We start from the raw sequence: 21,964 nt of genomic DNA, 5'->3' as shown, positions 1-21,964 counted from the left end.
GCTTCATATCCATGTGACCGTTCATGCATGAAGTACTCAAACTATGGATTTTTTGGCCTCTACTTAGCTTTTGGTGACAAATATTACAGATAACACGAGTTGGGTCATCCTTATCGATCTGAAAAAATGCCCAGGCTATGCAAGGCTTAGAGCCCATGCGACCTGAAGAGCCACCACGACTTGTGGTCAGAGGCAGAGTTGTGGTTGAGGATGCAGTTGTTGACATGCTTCCAGTACTCCGTCTCTGTCCAGGAAGGCGCAACCTAACCTCGTCGTCAATTGGATCCTCCTCCACCTCCTCTGCTGACCTCATCGACTGGCTGACTGTGGGTTGACAGTAAGTGGGATCTCCAACCTCGTCATCATCACCCTGTGTGTTCTCACACCCGTCGTCCTCAGAGCCAACCTCTTCCTGCCCTGACCGAAAAGTCAAGTTGTCACTCCAATCAGGTATTTGAGTCTTATCATCGTCTTCATCATTGTCTCCACCAACAGGAATTACAGTTTGGGAATGAGGTTCTACATTATGCTCAGAACCTTCTTCTTCTGGTCCTGGATCCGACTCATAAAGATTCTGGGCATCAGTGCAGATCATTTCCTCGTCTGGATTAACAGAAGCTCTGGAGCCGACCTCTGATTCCCAGGCTATAGTATGAGTAAACAGCTGTGCTGACTCAACCATCTGTGTTACCCCATACTCAGACGGGCAGCTGGAGACTTTGGAGCTGTGAGGAAGCAAGTGCGATTTGGGTGACACCTCTTCCGTCTCATACTGCACATAACACATCTGCATCTCTGGCTGCTATGGGCATAAAAGGGGACAAACTTATGGTGTGGCACCCATGCTCCCCTGACCTCAACCCCATTGAGAACCTCTGGAGCATCATCAAAAGGAGTGTCTATGATGGCGGGAGGCAGTTCACATCTAAGCAACAGCTCTGGGAGGGTATTCTGTCCTCATGCAAAACAATTGAAGCAGAAACCATCCAAAACCTGACAAATTCAATGGACGAGAGAGTTCAGAAGCTCCTTTCGAACAAGGGGTCCTATGTGCAAATGTAACATCACCTAGAATAAAGTTTTGAGCTGAAAACTGTTTGATTTCAGTTTGTAATAACCTGCTAATGCTCATAAATTCAAAAATGACCATTTTTTTGTTCTTTATTAAAATGAAAAGGTTGAAAACTCTGCTGTGCATAGTAATTTGGAACATGCATTTTGAGTGCAGTTTGAGTTTTTTATTTTTTTTAAAAATATACAGTTATCATAGGCAGTTTGTACAAAAACCTTTCAATTGTACTCTAATAGTTATTTGACTGGAAAATTACAATGACTGCAATTCATATAGGTAATTTGGGAAAATCTGAGAAAATATTATTTGCATAATAATTTGGAACACAGTGTACAAGTATAGGAGGCCCGCTCCTTTCTAATGGGAACATTTTTTTATGAGGCCCTCCTCCACATCTCTTCCAAGGGGCATTAAAGTGCCTCCAAATTTTTGGCAGCCCTTGCATTCACTGCATAGGCCAACACTATGGGAGACTCTCTCCTTTCTAATGGGAATTTGTCGTTACTGTGGTCCTGCTCTGTGTCTTTAAATTCTTAGTGGGGTTTTTCCTAAAATTGTCAGCCGTTGGACTCACTGCATACCCTATAACTGTATAGCAGACCCTCTCCTTTCTAATGGGAACATGTCGTACCTTGTTACTGTGGCCCTGCTCTATGTGTCTTTAAATTCTTAGTGGGGTTTTTCCCAAATTTTGGCAGCCCTTGCAGTCACAGCATGGGCATTACCACTATAGGAGGCCTGCTCCTTTATAATGGGAAAACTTTTTTTACTGAGACCCTCCTATATGTCTCTTCAAAGGGGTATTGGGTAGCGTCCAAATTTTTGGCAGCCCTTGCAGTCACTGGATACGCAATAACAGTATAGGAGAACCACTTGTTAATAATGGGAACAACAAAGCATAGCCGGCTGATGGCTCTCTAACAATAGCAAGGGCCATTTATGACTTTCAGAGTCCCTCCATCATAAATAGAACAGGATGTGTCTGATGATGTGTCACACACCGCATTGCCGCATTGCCAGAAAAGGTTGTAAAATGTTAAAATGACATTTCCCGGTGAATGCATTTGTCTTAAAAAAAAAACGTAAAAAAAACAAAACAATAGGATCTTTATTTAGTATAAAAAGCAGCATCACCAATTTAACAACAATGTAATCACATTGTTCAGCTCATGCACCTCCTCCTCCATCTCCGAAATGACCACATCAGTCACAAGCTGACAGCACTGCAGTAAGTGTACTGCACTGGGGAGGGCACGGGTAATGTTGTGGGACCCGTGCTTGTGGAAGGCAGAGGCGATACCGGGAAATATAGTGGCGGCTGGGGACCGAGTATGGACACCCGGCCGCCGCCGGCATGAGGTTGTGAAAAGCTTCCCCCAGAAATCTGGCAGTTTAGTGTTGCGGCCTGTGAGTGGGTGGGTGGCTGGCTGCATATTTGCACTTGCATTCCAAGTAACAGAAAACTTAGCAGATGGTGGCCTCTATCATCATCATGGCCTCACCTTGGCACTATGAACTCTCCTGAAGGAGAAGCCGGGGCCCACCGGAGGAGTCTCCGGTTCTCTGGTGGGTCCGTCCAACCCTGCCAAAAAGCAGCACTGGCTAAGAAAAGTGTTGGGGAAGGTTCCTGGACACTCTATGGCTGCTTTTTTAATGTGGATCGGCCATGCTTATGCATGTTATTTCTCAAACCGCATTACAGATCAAGCCATTGTCCAACTCTGTATTCAAGAAACTAAATGCACAAAGAAAGATGTGTGTGTGTCAAAGCACCACCGACAAGGGCGAGTTGATGTTGGACGGGCTGCCATTGCTTCTGCAACAAGGTGCATAACAGGACTTCCTGTGAGAAATGACATGCAGGGTAGATAGGGTTTCCCTCTATGCCAGTCCTTTCACCGAGCTAAATACAACTGTCAGCAAAAAAAGTTGTGGACTGGCTCCGTACCGTCCCTGGCCACATTCACCTGTCCACGTGTTTGTGGTTAGGCGGTCCTTCCCAGTAAGTGCACTGGGGAGGGCACGGGTAATGTTGTGGGACCCGTGCTTGTGGAAGGCAGAGGCGATACCGGGAAATATAGTGGCGGCTGGGGACCGAGTATGGACACCCGGCCGCCGCCGGCATGAGAAAACTAAGCAGATGGTGGCCTCTATCATCATTATGGCCTCACCTCGGCACTATGAACTCTCCTGAAGGAGAAGCCAGGGCCCGCCGGAGGAGTCTCCAGTTCTGCTTCTGCAACAAGCTGCATTACAGGACTTCCTGTGAGAAATGACATGCAGGGTAGGTAGAGTTTCCCTCTATGCCAGTCCTTTCACCGAGCTAAATACAACTGTCAGCAAAAAAAGTTGTGGACTGGCCACATTCACCTGTCCACGTGTTTGTGGTTAGGCGGTCCTTCCCAGTAAGTGCACTGGGGAGGGCACGGGTAATGTTGTGGGACCCGTGCTTGTGGAAGGCGGAGGCGATACAAGGAAATATAGTGGCGGCTTGGGACCGAGTATGGACACACGGCCACTGCCGGCATGAGGTTGTGTAAAGCTTCCGCCTCCACAAGCCTAAAAGGCCACATTTCAAGTGCAAGCAGCTGTCAAATATTTGGCAGTATAATATTGCAGCTTGTGGGTGGGTGGGTAGCTGGCTGCCTGCATACTTGCGCTTGCATTCCAAGGAATGGGGTAGGGACAGCTGAACGCTGCAGTGGGACAAGGACATGGACGGTAATTGTTGCAAGTCTGCAACGACAGGTTCATGGCGGGAGGCATCTTCGCATGCGCCAAGGATCACTTATGATGGGCACACTTTTAGGCAGTGACCTGGGAGTCAGAGATGCTTCCAGAGGTCTTCCCCATGCTGTTCCCATGCCTTTTCAGCACTGTATGCATGTGTCTGATGATGTGTCACACACTGCATGGCCAAATAAGGTTGTAAAATGTTAAAATGAAATTTCCTGGTGAATGCATTTGTCTTGGTTGAAAGCAATGCAAAAGTGCAAAAATGCATCAAAAACGCTACGTGTGAACATAGCCCAAGGTGTGGAGGAGTATTTTTATTTTTGGTTATTTATTTTGCTTTATATACATTGTACATGTCATGGAAAGGATGTTCCTTAACATATTTCCCAGGAAAATCCATTTTGGTTTCGTTTTGGTATGTTTTATTCTGAGTCCGTAAGAGTGGCGGAATACCTCTGACAACGTTGTCGACAAAAGTGACCTGGGAGTCAGAAATGCTTCCAGGGGTCTTCCCCATGCTGTCCCTATGTCATTTGAGCACTGTTCCCATTGATTTGGGCAATTTTTAGGCCCTCTGCAGACCGCCGGGGGGAGCCGCCAGAAAAATGCTCGAGTTTCCCATAGACTTACATTGGGCTCGTTGCTCAGGTCGAGCACCCTAGTATTCCAATTTGCTCTACCCGAGCAATGAGTACCCGAGCATTTTAGTGCTCGCTCATTACTAGTAATTATCACATGCATACCTGAACCTGTTCTTTCTGCTTCTGTTTAGCATTCTAGGACTTGTAGTACTGTCCAGGTAAAGAGCTTGTGGGTTAATTTCTCACATTGTTGCCCTAAACCTTGGGAGGGCCTTAGGATATTTAAATCCCTACCTCCTTGCTTCCAGTGCCAGTTATAATTTCCTCTTAGGCTATGTGCCCACGATCAGGCTATAGCATCGCTTTGGACACAGCGTATTTTTTTGCTGTGTCTGATCACGCAGGTAAATCCGCATGTGTTCATTGAACACATGCGGAGTTACTGCACCCTATACATTCAATTGGGGAAATTTCTGTTGCGGAAACCAGCATCTCCGTAACAGAAATTGACATGCTGCGGCTCGTAAAGCAGTGCCGCCAGTGAGTTTACGCGGCGTCAAATTAAAGCACAGTGGGCATGGGATTTCTGTAAATCCCATCCACTGTGCTTCTACTATACAACGCAGAGTTTTTGACGCAGCGCAAGTGAGCTGTGTCCAAAACACTGTAAATACTGATCATGGGCATGGACCCTTACCGTGGTTCACTCCTGTAACTCTGGTCCTGGTCAGCTATTTGTTTTCCGTTACTGACTGCAGCTCATGTTTTAATGATTCTACTGCCTGACGACTTTGTTCATATCCTGAATTCTTGATACTGATCTGGCTGTTTGAGCATCATCTGTCAGCCTTCTCCACTTTTTAGCAGCCACTTCATGGAATCAACCCAGGGACCACTGCATAAGTTCAGATCATTTTATAAGCATTAAACGGTGAAGGCCATAATCCTCCTTGAACCTGCTAGATAGAGTAGCTTGTGAAAAGCCTGTCCGTGGAAGCCCTTTTAAATGCTGCCAGCCTTCCAAAGACGAGCTGTTATAGTATAATTGGCCCGAAATTATAGATCGCCTCCAAGCAGTGATTGATCAAATGCAAGACCTAGTCCAGCATCCTACAGAGCAGGTTCAGCCCTGACCCAAGCCATTGCAACACCTCCCTTGACATTCCTTGACCTTTTCTGACCCAAGGTAAATCTACATGACCATTTTTCAGGTGACTCCAAAAAATATTTTCACCTTTCAGGCCAAATTGTTGCCTGTATTTCAAGCTCTGATTCATTTGTCTGGTTCTGAGAGCTAAGGTGTGACTCATTATTTCTCTGTTGCATGGTGACCCCCAGGCTTGGACCTTTTCCCTATCCTCTGATGCCCCACAACTCTCTACAGTTGGCTTATTTTTGTAGCGTTAGCAAAAAGTAAAATAGCATCCCTATGCCATGGGTGACGTACTACTGAGGAATATTGTACTGATTTTCGGTGCTGAGTCTTTGAATACCATGACCAGGCCTTTACCATCACTTCTGTACTGGACTTTTAGACCAAATCAAGGATGTGTTAGTACAATTTTATCCACTAGATTTCCTTAATCAAGCCATGTCCTTGGAAATCCATCTTGTTAGGAGGGAATACACCACTATTTCTGCATCACCTCCTAAGAATCATGTGCCAACTACATTTAATGAGGAGCCCAGATTTGGGTGACTCCAATCCATCAACAATACGGAATCAAACGACTAAAACATGATCTGTGTAGCTACTGTGGAGAGTCTGGTCATCAGATATGGTTCTGCCCAAGACTACCAATACCTGACAAACACCAGCACCCAGGTGGAACCCAGGTGATTTCTGTTAGCTGCTCACCTCTCTTTCAACTTCTGAAGATTAATGCATTTATAAATCACTAGTCCTGCAGCTTTCACAGCAGGTCTCAGCTTTTCCAGTTCACTGTTTGGAGATGTGAGCTTGTTCAAATGTTATCTCAATGTGTAAATACAGTGATAACAGTATAGACTCCAGAACAAACCACTGGTAGCTGAATGTGTTATAGCAGAGCTTGTGCTGAGCTTCATAGTTCTACTAAGACTACAACTCTGATCACCAGAGCTGTCACTCAAGGAGAAGAGTCCACCCTGCTAAAAAAAAACGGAAGTAAGGAATCTAAGGAAAATGCATTGCTCTGAACTATTAAAGAGACAATTTGAGAATACTCATTTAAGTAAGTTATTCATTAAACACTTTGTGCATTTACATGGGTTTCTGGAAAATATTTCTGACCACGGAATTCAGCTTGTTTCCAAATATAGGAGAGAATCTTGTAATAAGATCAATATTGAATTGTCCTTTTCATCTGCTAATCACTTAGCGACCAATGGTCAGACTGAATATGCCAATCAGACACTCAACCAGCATCTTCAGTGTTGTATCTCTGATCATCAGTCCATCTAGGTGAAGCATCTGCCGTAAACTGATTTTGCCATAAGTAATCATTATCAAAAGTCCACTAAGACCTCTACGTTCTTCTGTAATCTTGGGTATTATTCTCGCTTTGGCTCTTTTTCTGCCTCTGAATTGGATACTCCAGAGGCAGGTAAATCCATAGACAAGTTGAAGCTTATCTGGTTTGAGGTTAGAGAAAACCTGAGAATGGAAAAAAGTAGACAGACCTCTTCAGATAATAAAAGACGGACATATGGGCCAAGGTTTGATGCTTGGGCCAAGGTGTGTTTATCTACTAAAATATCAAATTCAAAGTCGCTGCTGCAAAGCTAGAGCCCAAATTCAATGGTCCAAATGAAATAATTCAGATTATTAATTGAGTATCCTTCGATTCAAAGCTTCATTTTTCCTTTGGGATACCCAATGTGTAACACAAGTCCCTGCTTAAAACATACCATTTGCCAGTGCAACCTGTTAGTAATCCTTCTCCTGCGCTGGTTAAAGGCAGTCCAGATCCCTTTGGAGGGGTTAAAGGGTGAAGAGTAGGGTCCAACTAGGACCTGATAGACTGAATGGCTTCCACAAAGCTTGTCTGTGTAAGCCCTTTTAAGTGCTGCCAGCCTTCCATTGATAATGTGCAGTTGCAGTAACACAGAAGACTAGTTAAAGTCAGGGAAGGCGGCGGACAAAAATTAAGGTCAGGGTAAAATTAAAATCAGAAACATGAAGAAAACACTGAAGAAAACGTTTGCACAGACAGGAATGATAGAACTATATTGCCCTGCAAGATGCAATAGGGAGGGTTCTTTAAGTATCCTGCATCTACAAAGCATTGGCTGGGAAAGAAGAAATAGGGCATGTGCTGGCTTTCGCAAAAACTGGGAATCATCACATCTTAAAGGGAACCCATCACCAAGAAAATGCAATTCAATATGCAGGAATCATGTTCTAGAGCAGGGGTGCTTAGTAGATTGATATGTAGTTATGTGTGTATTTTTGATTCTGTGGGTGGTCCTATTAGTGACTGATAGCTGTATCTGTATGCCCACTAGACCGAAAATCCCAGAAATAGCAAAGGATTAAATAATGTTCTATAATGTGATGCCTGCAGAAAATGTTGTTCTATAACTTGATGCCTGCAGATACTGCATTTACATGGTGACTGGTTCTCTTTAAAAAAAAAAAAAGATTCCAATCACAGGAGGATGTCAGCAGCCACATGGCAGCGGCAGGAGAGCAGGAGGAGAATAGGAAGGAAAAGACTTCTGTCAGGCCAGAAACCAGCAGCAGATAAGTAAGTTACTGTCAGCAACTGAGAGTTAAACTGTAGATTGTTCTAGGTGTGATCAGCTGCATGGAGTGCAAAGTAATTTGCACGGACTAATAGGTTTTTGGACTATGTTCATTGCCAGAATCAACTAATAAGAGGCTGTTCTTGTTTTATATAACCATCAAGCTCTGTGCCACAGTGTCAATGTGTAACTGGCAAGCTCTGTGCCTCAATATAAGTGTGTACCACCAAGCTTTGTGCCTCAGTGCTGATGTGTAACCGCCAAGCTTTGTGCCTCAGTATAAGTGCACCAATCCTTGTGCATCAGTGCTTCTATGTAACCACCAAGCTCTGTGCCTCAGTGTAAGTATATACTATCAAGCGTTGTGCCTCAGTGCTGATGTGTAACCACCAAGCTCTGTGCCTCAGTGTAAGTGCATACCATCAAGCTCTGTGCCTCAGTGCAAATATATACCACCAAGCTTTGTGCCTCAGTGCTGATGTGTAACCGCCAAGCTCTGTGCCTCAGTGTAAGTACAAACCACCTAGCTCTGTGCCTCAGTGTAAGTACATACCACCAAGCTCTGTGCCTCAATGTAAGTACATACCACCAAGCTCTGTGCCTCAGTGTAAGTACATACCACCAAGCTCTGTGCCTCAGTGTAAGTACATACCACCAAGCTCTGTGCCTCAGTGTAAGTACATACCACCAAGCTCTGTGCCTCAGTGTAAGTACATACCACCAAGCTCTGTGCCTTAGTATTGATATGTAACTGCCTAGCACTGTTGTACTCTGTGCAACCATCCAATGTGTAACCATCAAGTTTTTGCTCTGTTTGGGAGACTGTAACAGTTTAAAAGTAAAACTTTGTTTCGTTAAAGCTGGTTGTAGCTGTGTCTGTTATTGAAAAAATATCTAATGGGGGAGGGAGCTGTGTTTGGGATCCAGAGCAATGCAGTAAAAACTGACCATATATATGTGTACACACACAGAGTGAAATAAGTATTGAACATGTCCCCTATTTATTGTTACACATAACTTGCAGGGCCGGCGTCAGCACCCGGCGCACCCGGGCAAGTGCCGGGGCCCTGAGCAGGCAGAGGGGCCCACTGGCGGTCGCGCACCCCGCTGGGCTATGGGTGGAGGAGAGCGGTGTCAGCGCCCGCCCTTCCCCGCGCTTGCTCAGGGCCCCGGCAGCCGGATACTTACCTCTCCCCGTGCCTCCGCAGATCCGCTGTCTTCCTGGTGCGCGCTCCCTGTGACGTCTCAGGTCAGAGGGTGCGGTGACGTCTTTACACCGCGCCCTCCCCTGAGCCGTCACAGGGAGCGCTGAGCGGGAAGAAGCCGACAGCGCTGGAGTCCGGACCCGAGCAGCGGGCAGCAGGTAGCAGGTGAGGAGGAGGGAGGTGAGTATTTGATTTTTTTTTTTTTAATGTATGGAGGCACGGGGCATTATAAAGAAGGGGGGGGTGGCATCCTGCATGGGGCATTATAAAGAGGGGGGGGGAGTGTGACATCCTGCATGGGGCATTATAAAGAGGGGGGGGTGGCATCCTGCATGGGGCATTATAAAGAGGGGGGGTGGCATCCTGCATGGGGCATTATAAAGAGGGGGGGTGGCATCCTGCATGGGGCTTTATAAGGGGCGTGTGGCATCCTGCATGGGGCATTATAAAGAGGGGGGGGTGGCATCCTGCATGGGGCAGTATAAAGAGAGGGAGTGACATCCTGCATGGGGCATTATAAGGTGGGGAACAGCCTGCATGGGGCATTATAAAGGGGGGGGGACAGCCTGCATAGTGCATTATGTGGGGGGAACAGCCTGCATGGAGCATTATAAAGAAAGGGGGTGACATCCTGCATGGGGCATTATAAAGGGGGGAGTGACATCCTGCACGGGGCATTATAAAGAGAGGGGGTGACATCCTGCATGGGGCAGTATAAAGAGAGGGGGTGACATCCTGCATGGGGCATTATAGAGAGAGGGGGTGACATTCTGCATGGGGCATTATAGAGAGAGGGGGTGACATCCTACATGGGGCATTAGAGAGAGAGGGGGTAACAGCCTGCATGGGGCATTATAAGGGGGGAGGGAACAGCCTGCATAGTGCATTATGTGGGGGGAACAGCCTGCATGGAGCATTATAAGGGGGGGCAGCCTGTATGAGGCATTATGTGGGGGGTAACAGCCTGCATGGAGCATTAAAAGGGGTGGACTGCCTGTATGGGGCATTATGTGGGGGTAACAGCCTGCATGGAGCATTATAAGGGGGGGGCAGCCTGTATGGGGCATTATGTGGGGGGTAACAGCCTGCATGCAGCATTATATGGGGGCCAGTATCCTGTATGGAGCGTTATATGGGGGCCAGTATCCTGTATGGAGTTTTATAAGGGGACCAGTATCCTGTATGGAACGTTATATGGGGGCCAGTATTCCGTATAGAGCCTTATATGGAGGCCAGTATTCCGTATGGAGCCTTATATGGAGGCCAGTATTCCTTATGGAGCCTTATATGGGGACCAGTATTCTGTATGCAGCCTTATATGGGGACCAGTATTCCGTATGGAGCCTTATATGGGGGCCAGTATTCCGTATGGGGCATTATATGGGGGCCAGTATTCCGTATGGGGCCTTATATGGGGGCCAGTATTCCGTATGGAGCCTTATATGGGAGCCAGTATTCCGTATGGAGCCTTATATGGGGGCCAGTATTCCTTATGGAGCCTTATATGGGGGCCAGTATTCCGTATGGAGCCTTATATGGGGGCCAGTATTCCATATGGGGCCTTATATGGGGGCCAGTATTCCTTATGGGGCCTTATATGGGGGCCAGTATTCCGTATGGGGCCTTATATGGGGGCCAGTATTCCGTATGAAGCGTTATATGGGGGCCAGTATTCCGTATGGAGCCTTATATGGGGGCCAGTATTCCGTGTGGAGCGATTCACCGGTTTCTGAGCTATTGTGGAATTTACAATAGATATCACTCATGTAATGTAAGAAGTGAAATCTTTGCATTGTACTATATATATATACAGTACAGACCAAAAGTTTGGACACACCTTCTCATTTAAAGATTTTTCTGTATTTTCATGACTATGAAAATTGTACATTCACACTGAAGGCATCAAAACTATGAATTAACACATGTGGAATTATATACTTAACAAAAAGTGTGAAACAACTGAAAATATGTCATATATTCTAGGTTCTTCAAAGTAGCCACCTTTTGCTTTGATGACTGCTTTGCACACTCTTGGCATTCTCTTGATCAGCTTCAAGAGGTAGTCACCGGAAATGGTCTTCCAACAATCTTGAAGGAGTTCCCAGAGATGCTTAGCACTTGTTGGCCCTTTTGCCTTCACTCTGCGGTCCAGCTCACCCCAAACCATCTCGATTGGGCTCAGGTCTGGTGACTGTGGAGGCCAGGTCATCTGGTGTAGCACCCCGTCACTCTCCTTCTTGGTCAAATAGCCCTTACACAGCCTGGAGGTGTGTTTGGGGTCATTGCCCTGTTGAAAAATAAATGATTTTCCAACTAAACGCAAACCGGATGGAATAGCATGCTGCTGCAAGATGCTGTGGTAGCCATGCTGGATCAGTATGCCTTCAATTTTGAATAAATCCCCAACAGTGTCACCAGCAAAGCACCCCCACACCATCACACCTCCTCCTCTATGCTTCACGGTGGGAACCAGGCATGTAGAGTCCATCCGTTCACCTTTTCTGCGTCGCACAAAGACACGGTGGTTGGAACCAAAGATCTCAAATTTGGACTCATCAGACCAAAGCACAGATTTCCACTAGTCTAATGTCCATTCCTTGTGTTCTTTAGCCCAAACAAGTCTCTTCTGCTTGTTGCCTGTCCTTAGCAGTGGTTTCCTAGCAGCTATTTTACCATGAAGGCCTGCTGCACAAAGTCTCCTCTTAACAGTTGTTGTAGAGATGTGTCTGCTGCTAGAACTCTGTGTGGCATTGACCTGGTCTCTAATCTGAGCTGCTGTTAACCTGCGATTTCTGAGGCTGGTGACTCGGATAAACTTATCCTCAGAAGCAGAGGTGACTCTTGGTCTTCTTTTCCTGGAGCGGTCCTCATGTGAGCCAGTTTCTTTGTAGCTCTTGATGGTTTTCGCAACTGCACTTGGGGACACTTTCAATGTTTGCCCAATTTTTCAGACTGACTAACCTTCATTTCTTAAAGTAATGATGGCCACTTGTTTTTATTTACTTAGCTGCTTTTTTCTTGCTATAATGCAAATTCTAACAGTCTATTCAGTAGGACTATCAGCTGTGTATCCACCTGACTTCTGCACAACACAACTGATGGTCCCAACCCCATTTATAAGGCAAGAAATCCCATTTATTACACCTGACAGGGCACACCTGTGAAGTTAAAACCATTTCCGGTGACTACCTCTTGAAGCTCATCAAGAGAATGCCAAGAGTGTGCAAAGCAGTCATCAAAGCAAAAGGTGGCTACTTTGAAGAACATAGAATATAAGACATATTTTCACTTGTTTCACACTTTTTTGTTAAGTATATAATTCCACATGTGTTAATTCATAGTTTTGATGCCTTCAGTGTGAATGTATAATTTTCAAAGTTATGAAAATACAGAAAAATCTTTAAATGAGAAGGAGTGTCCAAACTTTTGGTCTGTACTGTATATATATATATATATATATATATATATATATATATATATATATATATATATATTCTCCGCCATATCTCTGCATCATGAATCGTGGTATGTGTTAAAGGGGCCCACTGAGACTCTTTCGCCCGGGGCCCAGAAAAACCTGGAGCCGACCCTGATAACTTGGATGAATTGAATGGGTTGTGCATTGGATGGGTTGTTACCAACATCTGGGGAGAATTTCATGTCAATAGAACATTTAGAAATATATTTACTTAGAAAATTGGCGATGTGTTCAATACTTATTTCACCCGCTTTGTGTATATATACACAAATGACTAGGTACATATTGTAATGTGGCTATCAATAAATTACCTTTTTCCAGTTGAGACAGACCATTTTTTGCTGTTGAGTACCAATTATTTAGTATTGATGTTTTATGTATTCTACAAGGGATCATAACAGAAGCTCTCAGCCCTTAAGTCTCAGAGCTGACCTTAGTTATAAGTATCAAAACCATCTCATGTAGTGATTTAGACTGTATGACTATGTAGAAACACTATTCAAAAATGTGCATGTATTTTTTTTAATGAGTTAACTGGGTAATGTATAGTTACAGTGGTGGCCAAAAGTATTGGCACCCCTGCAATTCTGTCAGATAATGTTCAGTTTCTTCCTGAAAATGATTACAATCACAAATTCTTTGGTATTATTATCTTCATTTAATTTGTCTTCAATGAAAAAACACAAAAAGAATTGTCCTAAAGCCAAATTGGATACAATTCCACACCAAACCTAAAAAAGGGGGTGGACAAAAGTATTGGCACTGTTTGAAAAATCATGTGATGCTTCTCTAATTCGTGTAATTAACAGCACCTGTAACTTACCTGTGGCACCTAACCGGTGTTGGCAATAACTAAATCACACTTGCAGCCAGTTAACATGGATTAAAGTTGACTCAACCTCTGTCCTGTGTCCTTGTGTGTACCACATTGAGCATGGAGAAAAGAAAGAAGACCAAAGAACTGTCTGTGGACTTGAGAAACCAAACTGTGAGGAAGCATGAGCAATCTCAAGGCTACAAGTCCATCTCCAAAGACCTGAATGTTCCTGTGTCTTCCGTGCGGAGTGTCATCAAGAAGTTTAAAGCCCATGGCACTGTGGCTAACCTCCCTAGATGTGGACGGAAAAGAAAAATTGACGAGAGATTTCAAAGCAAGATTGTGCGGATGGTGGATAAAGAACCTCGACTAACATCCAAACAAGTTCAAGCTGCCCTGCAGTCCGAGGGTACAACAGTGTCAACCCGTACTATCCGTCGGCATCTGAATGAAAAGGGACTGTATGGTAGGATACCCAGGAAGACCTCACTTCTTACCCTGAGACATAAAAAAACCAGGCTGGAGTTTTCCAAAACTTACCTGAGAAAGCCTAAAACGTTTTGGAAGAATGTTCTCTGGTCAGATGAGACAAAAGTAGAGCTTTTTGGGAAAAGCATCAACATAGAGTGTACAGGAAAAAAAAGAGGCATTCAAAGAAAAGAACATGGTCCCTACAGTCAAACATGGCGGAGGTTCCCTGATGTTTTGGGGTTGCTTTGCTGCCTCTGGCACTGGACTGCTTGACCGTGTGCATGGCATTATGAAGTCTGAAGACTGCCAACAAATTTTGCAGCATAATGTAGGGCCCAGTGTGAGAAAGCTGGGTCTCCCTCAGAGGTCATGGGTCTTCCAGCAGGACAATGACCCAAAACACACTTCCAAAAGCACTATAAAATGGTTTGAGAGAAAGCACTGGAGACTTCTAAGGTGGCCAGCAATGAGTCCAGACCTGAATCCCATAGATCACCTGTGGAGAGATCTCAAAATGGCAGTTTGGAGAAGGCACCCTTCAAATATCAGGGACCTGGAGCAGTTTGCCAAAGAAGAATGGTCTACAATTCCAGCAGAGCATTGTAAGAAACTCATTGATGGTTACCGGAAGCGGTTGTTCGCAGTTATTTTGGCTAAAGGTTGTGCAACCAAGTATTAGGCTGAGGGTGCCAATACTTTTGTCTGGCCCATTTTTGGAGTTTTGTGTGAAATGATCAATGATTTGATTTTTGCTTCATTCTCTTTTGTGTTTTTTCCTTGCAAGCAAATTAAATGAAGATAATAATACCAAAGAATTTGTGATTGCAATCATTTTCAGGAAGAAACTGAGTATTATCTGACAGAATTGCAGGGGTGCCAATACTTTTGGCCACCACTGTAGATGACCCTGAGGCAAGGTTGACTCCTAAGCCGGGGTCCCAATAGCGTATGGCATCTGATGCGATATGCTAATGACATTCAGCGCCTGTCCGGTTGCGAGCGGGAGCTGAATGTCAGTGCTCCGTGCTGCGATCCTCTCGCACAGAGAGGATCGCAGCACAGCTGCTGAGGGGAACGGAGAAATCAATTTCTCCATGTCCTCTGTTACTGGCATCGGCGGGAATTGCACTGCACTCGGGTGATATCCGAGTGCAGTGCGATGTTTCACACACACCCATAGGCTTATATGGGTGCGTGCGTTCCGAATGCAGAATGCAATCGCAGCATGTTGCGATTTTTTTTACAACACGATCGCAATCCGATCGGTGCTGGAAAAAAACGCCACTGAGAACACCATCATAGGATTAAATTGGTCTGAATGCAATTTGATTTTTTATCGGAATGCATTCGTCCAATTCAATCGCAAGTGAGAGCGAACCCATAGCACAAAACATGATGCATAACCATACATTATTATGTTATTCAAAGCTTCTACTTAAAGCACCCCTCCACTGTTTTTTTTTCTTTTTCAGCGCTGGAGTGGCGCTTTACACTTAAGCCCCCTGCCCCCATTCTTATACTCACCTTCCGGCAGGTTCATCTATTACTGACATCGCTCTAGGCCTGCGACTCCATCTTGTGAGTGGAACGCAGCTTCTGACTGGTCGGAATTCAGAAGTTACATTGAAAGCTCTTAATACAAGTCTATGAGGCCAGATCCAGGTTCTCATAGACTTACAGTACAGACCAAAAGTTTGGACACACCTTCTCATTTAAAGATTTTTCTGTATTTTCATGACTATGAAAATTGTACATTCACACTGAAGGCATCAAAACTATGAATTAACACATGTGGAATTATATACTTAACAAAAAAGTGTGAAACAACTGAAAATATGTCTTATATTCTAGGATCTTCAAAGTAGCCACCTTTTGCTTTGATGACTGCTTTGCACACTCTTGGCATTCTCTTGATGAACTTCAAGAGGTAAGAACCGGAAATGGTCTTCCAACAATCTTGAAGGAGTTCCCAGAGATGCTTAGCACTTGTTGGCCCTTTTGCCTTCACTCTGCGGTCCAGCTCACCCCAAACCATCTTGATTGGGTTCAGGTCTGGTGACTGTGGAAGCCAGGTCATCTGGCGTAGCATCCCATCACTCTCCTTCTTGGTCAAATAGCCCTTACACAGCCTGGAGGTGTGTTTGGGGTCATTGTCCTGTTGAAAAATAAATGATGGTCCAACTAAACGCAAACCGGATGGAATAGCATGCTGCTGCAAGATGCTGTGGTAGCCATGCTGGTTCAGTATGCCTTCAATTTTGAATAAATCCCCAACAGTGTCACCAGCAAAGCACCCCCACACCATCACACCTCCTCCTCCATGCTTCACGGTGGGAACCAGGCATGTAGAGTCCATCCGTTCACCTTTTCTACGTCGCACAAAGACACATTGATTGGAACCAAAGATCTCAAATTTGGACTCATCAGATAAAAGCACAGATTTCCACTGGTCTAATGTCCATTTCTTGTGTTCTTTAGCCCAAACAAGTCTCTTCTGCTTGTTGCCTGTCCTTAGCAGTGGTTTCCTAGCAGCTATTTTACCATGAAGGCCTGCTGCACAAAGTCTCCTCTTAACAGTTGTTGAAGAGATGTGTCTGCTGCTAGAACTCTGTGTGGTATTGACCTGGTCTCTAATCTCAGCTGCTGTTAACCGGCGATTTCTGAGGCAGGTGACTCGGATTATCTTATCCTCAGAAACAGAGGTGACTCTTGGTCTTCCTTTCCTGGGGCGGTCCTCATGTGAGCCAGTTTCTTTGTAGCGCTTGATGGTTTTTGCAACTGCACTTGGGGACACTTTCAAAGTTTGCCCAATTTTTCGCACTGACTGACCTTCATTTCTTAAAGTAATGATGGCCACTCGTTTTTCTTTATTTAGCTGCTTTTTTCTTGCCATAATACAAATTCTAACAGTCTATTCAGTAGGACTATCAGCTGTGTATGCACCTGACTTCTGCACAACACAACTGATGTTCCCAACCCCATTTATAAGGCAAGAAATTCCACTTATAAAACCTGACAGGGCACACCTGTGAAGTGGCAAGAAATTCCACTTATAAAACCTGACAGGGCACACCTGTAAAGTGAAATACATTTCCGGTGACTACCTCTTAAAGCTCATCAAGAGAATTCCAAGAGTGTGCAAAGCAGTCATCAAAGCAAAAGGTGGCTACTTTGAAGAACCTAGGATATAAGACATATTTTCATTTGTTTCACACTTATTTGTTAAGTATATAATTCCACGTGTTAATTCATAGTTTTGATGCCTTCAGTGTGAATGTACAATTTTCATAGTCATGAAAATACAGAAAAATCTTTAAATGAGAAGGTGTGTCCAAACTTTTGGTCTGTACTGTATATTGAAAAGTGACCTTCGACACGCTCCATTAGACACTGGAGAATGCCGGCAGGACACTTTTCATTGTAGACGAACCAGAGCGTCGCTAGAAAAGAATGAAGGGGACGCTATGTGAGTATGAGATAGAGGGCAGGGGACTTACATTTAAAGCACCACTCCAGCGGTGCAATAAAAAAAACCTGCTGGAGTGTTGCTTTAAGAAAACAGAAAAAAATATTTACCTGCAGCCACTATAATTATATCTGCTATCTGAGTATGGATCTTCAGTAGCTCTTTTGGGGTGTATCTGTGTGTAATTGTCACCGTTGCATCACCTTAAGGAAAAAAAAGCAGGTGTTAATATATTATTTAACATTCATTTTCCATGATTATACATAACATTGGAATCGGCAATCCATGGATCGACACCACATACAGTACAGACCAAAAGTTTGGACACACCTTCTCATTTAAAGATTTTTCTGTATTTTCATGACTATGAAAATTGTACATTCACACTGAAGGCATCAAAACTATGAATAAACACATGTGGAATTATATACTTAACAAAAAAGTGTGAAACAACTGAAAATATGTCTTATATTCTAGGTTCTTCAAAGTAGCCACCTTTTACTTTGATGACTGCTTTGCACACTCTTGGCATTCTCTTGATGAGCTTCAAGAGGTAGTCTCCGGAAATGGTCTTCCAACAATCTTGAAGGAGTTCCCAGAGATGCTTAGCACTTGTTGGCCCTTTTGCCTTCATTCTGCGGTCCAGCTCACCCTAAACCATCTCGATTGGGTTCGGGTCTGGTGACTGTGGAGGCCAGGTCATCTGGCGTAGCACACCATCACTCTCTCTCTTGGTCAAATAGCCCTTACACAGCCTGGAGGTGTGTTTGGGGTCATTGTTCTGTTGAAAAATAAATGATGATCCAACTAAACGCAAACCGGATGGAATAGCATGCCGCTGCAAGATGCTGTGGTAGCCATGCAGGTTCATTATGCCTTCAATTTTGAATAAATCGCTAACAGTGTCACCAGCAAAGCACCCCCACACCATCACACCTCCTCCTTCATGTTTCTCGGTGGAAACCAGGCATGTAGAGTCCATCCGTTCACCTTTTCTGCGTCGCTCAAAGACATGGTGGTTGGAACCAAAGATCTCAAATTTGGACTCATCAGACCAAAGCACAGATTTCCACTGGTCTAATGTCCATTCCTTGCGTTCTTTAGCCCAAACTAGTCTCTTCTGCTTGTTGCCTGTCCTTAGCAGTGGTTTCCTAGCAGCTATTTTACCATGAAGGCCTGCTGCACAAAGTCTCCTCTTAACAGTTGTTGAAGAGATGTGTCTGCTGCTAGAACTCTGTGTAGCATTGACCTGGTCTCTAATCTGAGCTGCTGTTAACCTGCGATTTCTGAGGCTGGTGACTCAGATAAACTTATCCTCAGAAGCAGAGGTGACTCTTGGTCTTCCTTTCCTGGGTCGGTCCTCATGTGAGCCAGTTTCTTTGTAGCGCTTGATGGTTTTTGCAACTGCACTTGGGGACACTTTAAAAATTTTCCCAATTTTTCGCACTGACTGACCTTCATTTCTAAAAGTAATGATGGGCACTCGTTTTTCTTTACTTAGCTGCTTTTTTCTTGCCATAATACAAATTCTAACAGTCTATTCAGTAGGACTATCAGCTGTGTATCCACCAGACTTCTGCACAACACAACTGATGGTCCCAACCCCATTTATAAGGCAAGAAATCCCACTTATTAAACCTGACAGGGTACACCTGTGAAGTGAAAACCATTTCCGGTGACTACTTCTTGAAGATCATCAAGAGAATGCCAAGAGTGTGCAAAGCAGTCATCAAAGCAAAAGGTGGCTACTTTGAAGAACCTAGAATATAAAACATATTTTCAGTTGTTTCACTCTTTTTTGTTAAGTATATAATTACACATGTGTTAATTCATAGTTTTGATGCCTTCAGTGTGAATGTACAAGTTTCATAGTCATGAAAACACAGAAAAATCTTTAAATGAGAAGGTGTGTCCAAACTATTGGTCTGTACTGTAGATCAGCGCCCCATGGATGAGCGCCCTATAGATCGTCGCCTCATAGATCAGCGTCCTGTAGATCAGCGCCCCGTAGATCAGCGCCCCATGGATCAGCTCCCCATAGATCAGCGCCCCGTAGATCAGCGCCCCGTAAATCAGCGCCCCATGGATCACCGCCCCATGGATCACCGCCCCATAGATCAGCGCCCCATAGATCAGCGCCCTATTAGCTCCCGCGTAAACATTGAATGGAGTGACACAGCACAGCTCTATTGAATGTGCACATCAGCTCCTATTTCTGTTATTCTTCCTAGAAATTTACTGCCCTCTTAACATGCTATGATATGAGAACTACAATCTCTCGCTGCATATTTCCAAAGGTGCAGGTTAATCATGACTCAGAGCTCAGGAATGAAGTCGTCTCTTTGCAACGCTCAGCATTAATATTTGTACAGGTCTTCGTGGAACTATTTTTGGCAGTACAAAATTTCCAAATTATGCAAGCCAAATATTTAAACATATGAACATGCCATGCAGTTGGATAGGAATATACATTTAATAGGTACTAAATTTGGGCAATATTTCCTGGAATAAATTATATTTCACAGAAAAGGATAATAATATTGTTATGGTAAAATATGCATTAAATAGGTCAAACTTGCTATTACATGTCTCTAATTTTATGTTTTACAGTCTATGCCATAGAAAACCATTAATGGTAATTTGATGTCAACTGTGCATTTGCAGACAATACACTGTGTTCCAAATTATTATGCAAATAATATTTTCTCAGATTTTCCCAAATTACCTATATGAATTGCAGTCATTGTAATTTTCCAGTCAAATAACTATTAGAGTACAATTGAAAGCTTTTTGTACAAACTGCCTATGATAACAGTATATTTTTTAAAAAATAAAAAACTCAAACTGCACTCAAAATGCATGTTCCAAATTATTATGCACAGCAGAGTTTTCAACCTTTTCATTTTAATAAAGAACAAAAAAATTGTCATTTTTGAAATTATAAGCATTAGCAGGTTATTACAAACTGAAATCAAACAGTTTTCAACTCAAAACTTTATTCTAGGTGATGTTATATTTGCACATAGGACCGCTTGTTCGAAAGGAGTTTCTGAACTCTCTCGTCCATTGAATTTGTCAGGATTTGGATGGTTTCTGCTTCAATTGTTTTGCATGAGGACAAATACCCTCCCAGAGCTGTTGCTTAGATGTGAACTGCCTCCCGCCATCATAGACACTCCTTTTGATGATGCTCCAGAGGTTCTCAATGGGGTTGAGGTGAGGGGAGCATGGGTGCCACACCATAAGTTTGTCCCCTTTTATGCCCATAGCAGCAAGAGATGCAGATGTGTTATGTGCAGCATGAGACGGGGCATTATCATGCATGAAAATGATCTCGATTGTCCAGATGGATGGAGTGGAGGATGGCTGGTTGATGGACACCCCATGCAAACACGGCTACAGCGGTAACAAGGAGGAGGTGGAGTAATGTTTTGGGCTGGAATCATGGGGAGAGAGATTGTCGGCCCTGTTAGGATCCCTGAAGGGGTAAAGATGAACTCCATAATGTATGTTGAGTTTCTCAAACAGCACTTCCTTCCATGGTTCAAGAAGAAGAACCGTGCATTCCGCAGCAAGATCATTTTCATGCATGATAATGCACCGTCTCATGCTGCACATAACACATCTGCATCTCTGGCTGCTATGGGCATAAAAGGGACAAACTTATGGTGTGGCACCCATGCTCCCCTGACCTCAACTCCATTGAGAACCTCTGGAGCATCATCAAAAGGAGTGTCTATGATGGCGGGAGGCAGTTCACATCTAAGCAACAGCTCTGGGAGGGTATTCTGTCCTCATGCAAAACAATTGAAGCAGAAACCATCCAAAACCTGACAAATTCAATGGACGAGAGAGTTCAGAAGCTCCTTTCGAACAAGGGGTCCTATGTGCAAATGTAACATCACCTAGAATAAAGTTTTGAGTTGAAAACTGTTTGATTTCAGTTTGTAATAACCTGCTAATGCAGATAATTTCAAAAATGACAATTTTTTTGTTCTTTATTAAAATGAAAAGGTTGAAAACTCTGCTGTGCATAATAATTTGGAACACGCATTTTGAGTGCAGTTTGAGTGTTTTATTTTTTAAAAAATATACTGTTATCATAGACAGTTTGTACAAAAACCTTTCAATTGTACTCTAATAGTTATTTGACTGGAAAATTACAATGACTGCAATTCATATAGATAATTTGGGAAAATCTGAGAAAATATTACAGTTATATGAAAAAGTTTGGGCACCCCTATTAATCTTAAGCTTAATGTTTTATAAAAATTGGTGTTTTTGCAACAGCTATTTCAGTTTGATATATGTAATAACTGTTGGACACAGTAATGTTTCTGCCTTGAAATGAGGTTTATTGTACTAACAGAAAATGTGCAATCTGTATTCAAACAAAATTTGACAGGTGCATA

General features: G+C 43.8%; 1 protein-coding gene across 2 annotated transcripts in view; it reads right to left on the bottom strand.

Annotated features, from left to right (window-relative positions):
- MTHFD2L (methylenetetrahydrofolate dehydrogenase (NADP+ dependent) 2 like) overlaps positions 1-21,964 on the bottom strand; it is a 243,454-nt gene that overhangs the window by 46,413 nt on the left and 175,077 nt on the right. For both annotated transcript variants that reach the window (XM_073655293.1, XM_073655300.1), the window contains one exon: positions 17,663-17,755. In XM_073655293.1, coding sequence (XP_073511394.1) covers positions 17,663-17,755 — 93 coding nt within the window. The remainder of the gene's footprint in view (positions 1-17,662; positions 17,756-21,964) is intronic.

This window comes from Phyllobates terribilis, unplaced genomic scaffold (genome assembly GCF_046119375.1).
Source record: "Phyllobates terribilis strain yellow unplaced genomic scaffold, ASM4611937v1 Scaffold_1__5_contigs__length_1240528914, whole genome shotgun sequence".
NCBI lineage: Eukaryota > Metazoa > Chordata > Amphibia > Anura > Dendrobatidae > Phyllobates > Phyllobates terribilis.
The sequence above is the reverse complement of the archived record's forward strand: the minus strand, read 5'-3'. Positions and strand labels throughout refer to the sequence as shown.